Here is a 3,693-nt window from a genome sequence, read left to right as displayed (position 1 = left end):
TATATATATATATATATATATATATATATATATATATTAAAGATTAATAGATAAGATGGAGAGTGGAATTCCTGCAAGTTGATCCAACGATTAATGCAAAATATCACTAATGACACCTGGCAGCCATAAATGGTGAATGTGCTCCACGGATGCACAACCAAGGACTTACCCTGAAGCAAGGTTTTGATACTGCATTTAATGCATAATTTCAAAACCTTAATTCTTCACATTATTTACATTTGACGGATATTTGTCCTCATCTTGTTTGTTGTTAACACAACGTTTCGGCTGATATACCCTCCAGCCTTCATCAGGTGTCTTGGGGAAACTTCGAACCTGGGTTCTCATTCCTCAACCACTTGCACATTAATTTCACTTTCACAAGCAGGCTGTTCCTTTGATTGGATCAACTGGAAGCCTCATTGTCATAACTGATAGAGAACTGGCGTCTTTTGTGTGTGTGAGTGTGTGTGTGTGTGTGTTTTTGTCAGTGCTGACAAAACTCTCTGCCTTGGTATTTCAAGTCAGTGAGATAACCTCTACTTGGTTCCTTGATCTCTTTTCTACCAAAGCATTCTACCTGGTATATTTCACACAAAGGAATTCCTTCGTGGTCACTCAACCTTCCAGACATAGCAATCCAATCTCTATCAAATCACACATTATTGCCTTAAACCTTCTGAAACATCAAGAAATATTCCTGCCACCCAGACATTTTATCCACAACAGAACCTCTAACCTGTTCCCATATAAAGAGATCTTTGATAAAGTAGCTCCCTTTTACATTAATTCCATCCCTAATCTACCTGCTCATTACAGACAGGCAGGTAGGCAGACAGGTAGAAAGATATACACTCTCAAATACAAACCTTTTTATTCCGGTTGACTGAGAGGAAGTAGGTACTCTCTGAACTTCGGAATGGTGGACCCCATGTCCTTGTGTCATCTCCACAACCTTGGATATAATAATAATAATAATAATAATAATAATAATAATAATAATAATAATAATAATAATAATAATAATAATAATAATAATAATTAGAAGAAGAAGAAGAAGAAGAAGAAGAAGAAGAAGAAGAAGGCTTTCAAATTTTGGCACAAGGCCAGCAATTCAGGGGAGCTGGGTAAGTCGATTGCATCGACCCCAGTACATGACTGGTACTTATTTTATTGACCCCGGAAGAATGAAAGGCAAAGTCAACCTCGGCAGAATTTGAACTCAAAATGTAAGGACAGATAAAATACTGCTGAGCATTTTGTCCAACATGCTAACGAGTCTGCCAGAACACCACCTTCATAATAATTATAATAATAATGATAATGACAACAACAACAGCAACCACAACACAGCAAAATTTGTAATAACAGTCAGTTGGTTCTCTTTTATTCTTTTACTTGTTTCAGTCATTTGACTGTGGCCATGCTGGAGCACCGCCTTGAAGAATTCTTAGTCAAATGAATCGAACCCAAGATATTTCTTTCTTTTTTTTTTTAAGCCAGGTACTTATTCTATTGGTCTCATTTGTCAAATCATTAAGTGATGAGGATGTAAACACACCAACACTGGCTGCCAAGCAGTGGTAAGGGACAAACAGACACAAAGACACACTCAGATAGATATATATATATATATATATATATATATGACAGGCGTCTTTCAGTTTCTGTCTACAAATCCACTCACAAGGTTTTGGTTGACCAAAGGCTTGCCCAAGATGCCAAGCAGTTTAATTGAACCTGGAGCCATCTGGCTGGGAACAAAGCCTCTTACCACAGACCCACGTTTGCACCTCCACAAATTCACAAAAACGTACAAAAAAAAAAAAAAAGATACAAAATGTTGAAAATGGAAACAAAAATCAATTTACCTGGTCTCTCAACTTTAATGACTTCTGCTCCCATATCAGCCAGAATCATTGTACAGTAAGGCCCAGCCAGGATTCTATACAATAACAACAACAACAAAAATAACAACAATAATAATGGTTTCAACAAGTTGATTACATTGACTCCAGTGATCAACAGGTACTTATCTCATCAACCCCAAAAGGATGAAAGGCAAAGTCAATCTTGGCAGAATTTGAACTCAGAATGAAAGAAATGCCACTTAACATTTTGTCCAACATGCTAACACTTCTGCCAGATCATTGACTTAATAATAATAATAATAATAATAATAATAATAATAAAAATAATAATAATAATAATAATAATAATAATAGGAATAATAATAATCATCACCATCATCATCATCGTCGTTTAAAGTCCGCTTTCCATGCTAGCATGGGTTGGACGATTTGACTGAGGACTGGTGAAACCAGATGGCTACACCAGGCTCCAATCTGATTTGGCAGAGTTTCTACAGCTGGATGCCCTTCCTAACGCCAACCACTCAGAGAGTGTAGTGGGTGAAGCAATAATAATAATAGGAATAATAATTTCAAATTTTGGCACAAGGCAAGCAATTCCAGGAGAAGGGTTAAGACAATTACATCAACCCCAATGTGCAACTGGTACTTGTGATATCAACACCGGAAAGACGAAGGGCAAAGTTGATGTTGGTAGGATGTCAACTCAAAACAAAAAGTTGGAAGAAATGTCACAAAGTATTTTGTTTGATGCCTTCCATGTCTCTGCCAATTAACTATTGTCACCAATCCAACAACAGAAGATTAACACAACTATGTCACATGACATCACAACAACAGTCCGTTCTTGTGTGGTCCATCCATAAAGTGCAGGAATGAAATTTATTTCAGGGGTTTTAAGTCCAGATCCAACCCAGGATGTTCAAAGTGTTTTCGTTGCATCACAAAATATTTTAGGGGAGAACAAGAGCAGCCCCTGAACCCCGCCACCCCTGTTCCAGAGCTTAGGGGTCCATCATACTTAAGTATTATAATTAACAGCAAAGAATTATTTTAGTGAAATCAAAACTTTCCAAAACACTTCAGAACAAATCTCAACTCCTCCATTCATTCTGCCACCATCTTCCCTTCTATTCAACCATCAGTTCTACTCTCTTCAAAATCAGGCTTTCAAATTGTTTCTAATTAACATCCTTATATTTTATGCTCCAGCATGGGCCAAAGCTACATCAGCAGATTTCCATGAAAGGAAAACTAAAGTGGCATTCTTCCATTTCAAAACAATTCTTTCCTCACCTTGTGGTGGTAAAGCAGCAAACTTTGACGAAAGGTCAAAGATGGATGGACACCCGGAGTGTCCCAGGGTCTTCAAGTGGACAGCTGGTATCAAGAGGGTCAAAAGGTGGACATGCATGGCGTCCACTGCATCCCCAACTGGACACTCAGCCTTTAGATCATCATCAACTGCTGCTGCTACTGCTGCTGCTACTGCTACTACTACTACTACTACTATTACTACTACTACTACTACTACTACTACTACTACTAATACTACTACTATCTCTGTTATTCAGCTTTCTTCCATCCTAACTTGATTCTCTTTTACTCTCTCTCTTTCTCCTTCTTAGCATTTTTTCTCGACTATTCCACCCCCACCTCTTCTTCCCCAATTTCTTTCTAATTGCATTTATGTCTCACTCTTTCTTCCTCATCACTCCTGCATCACACACACACACACACACACAAAACCTTACCATGCACTGCACAAAATACTGCCCACATAGTGGGGAACATCCACACACACACACACACATACAGATTT

General features: G+C 38.0%; 1 protein-coding gene across 1 annotated transcript in view; it reads right to left on the bottom strand.

Annotated features, from left to right (window-relative positions):
* LOC106869531 (succinate--hydroxymethylglutarate CoA-transferase) overlaps positions 1-3,693 on the bottom strand; it is a 41,508-nt gene that overhangs the window by 20,186 nt on the left and 17,629 nt on the right. Inside the window, exons 2-3 of the mRNA XM_014915305.2 lie at positions 1,872-1,945; positions 870-955 (exon numbers count right to left, since the gene is read on the bottom strand). Coding sequence (XP_014770791.1) covers positions 870-955; positions 1,872-1,920 — 135 coding nt within the window. The 5' untranslated portion in view covers positions 1,921-1,945. The remainder of the gene's footprint in view (positions 1-869; positions 956-1,871; positions 1,946-3,693) is intronic.

Source organism: Octopus bimaculoides, chromosome 10, assembly GCF_001194135.2.
Source record: "Octopus bimaculoides isolate UCB-OBI-ISO-001 chromosome 10, ASM119413v2, whole genome shotgun sequence".
Classification (NCBI taxonomy): domain Eukaryota; kingdom Metazoa; phylum Mollusca; class Cephalopoda; order Octopoda; family Octopodidae; genus Octopus; species Octopus bimaculoides.
Note: the sequence above shows the minus strand (reverse complement) of the source record. Positions and strands in the feature narration are given on the sequence as shown.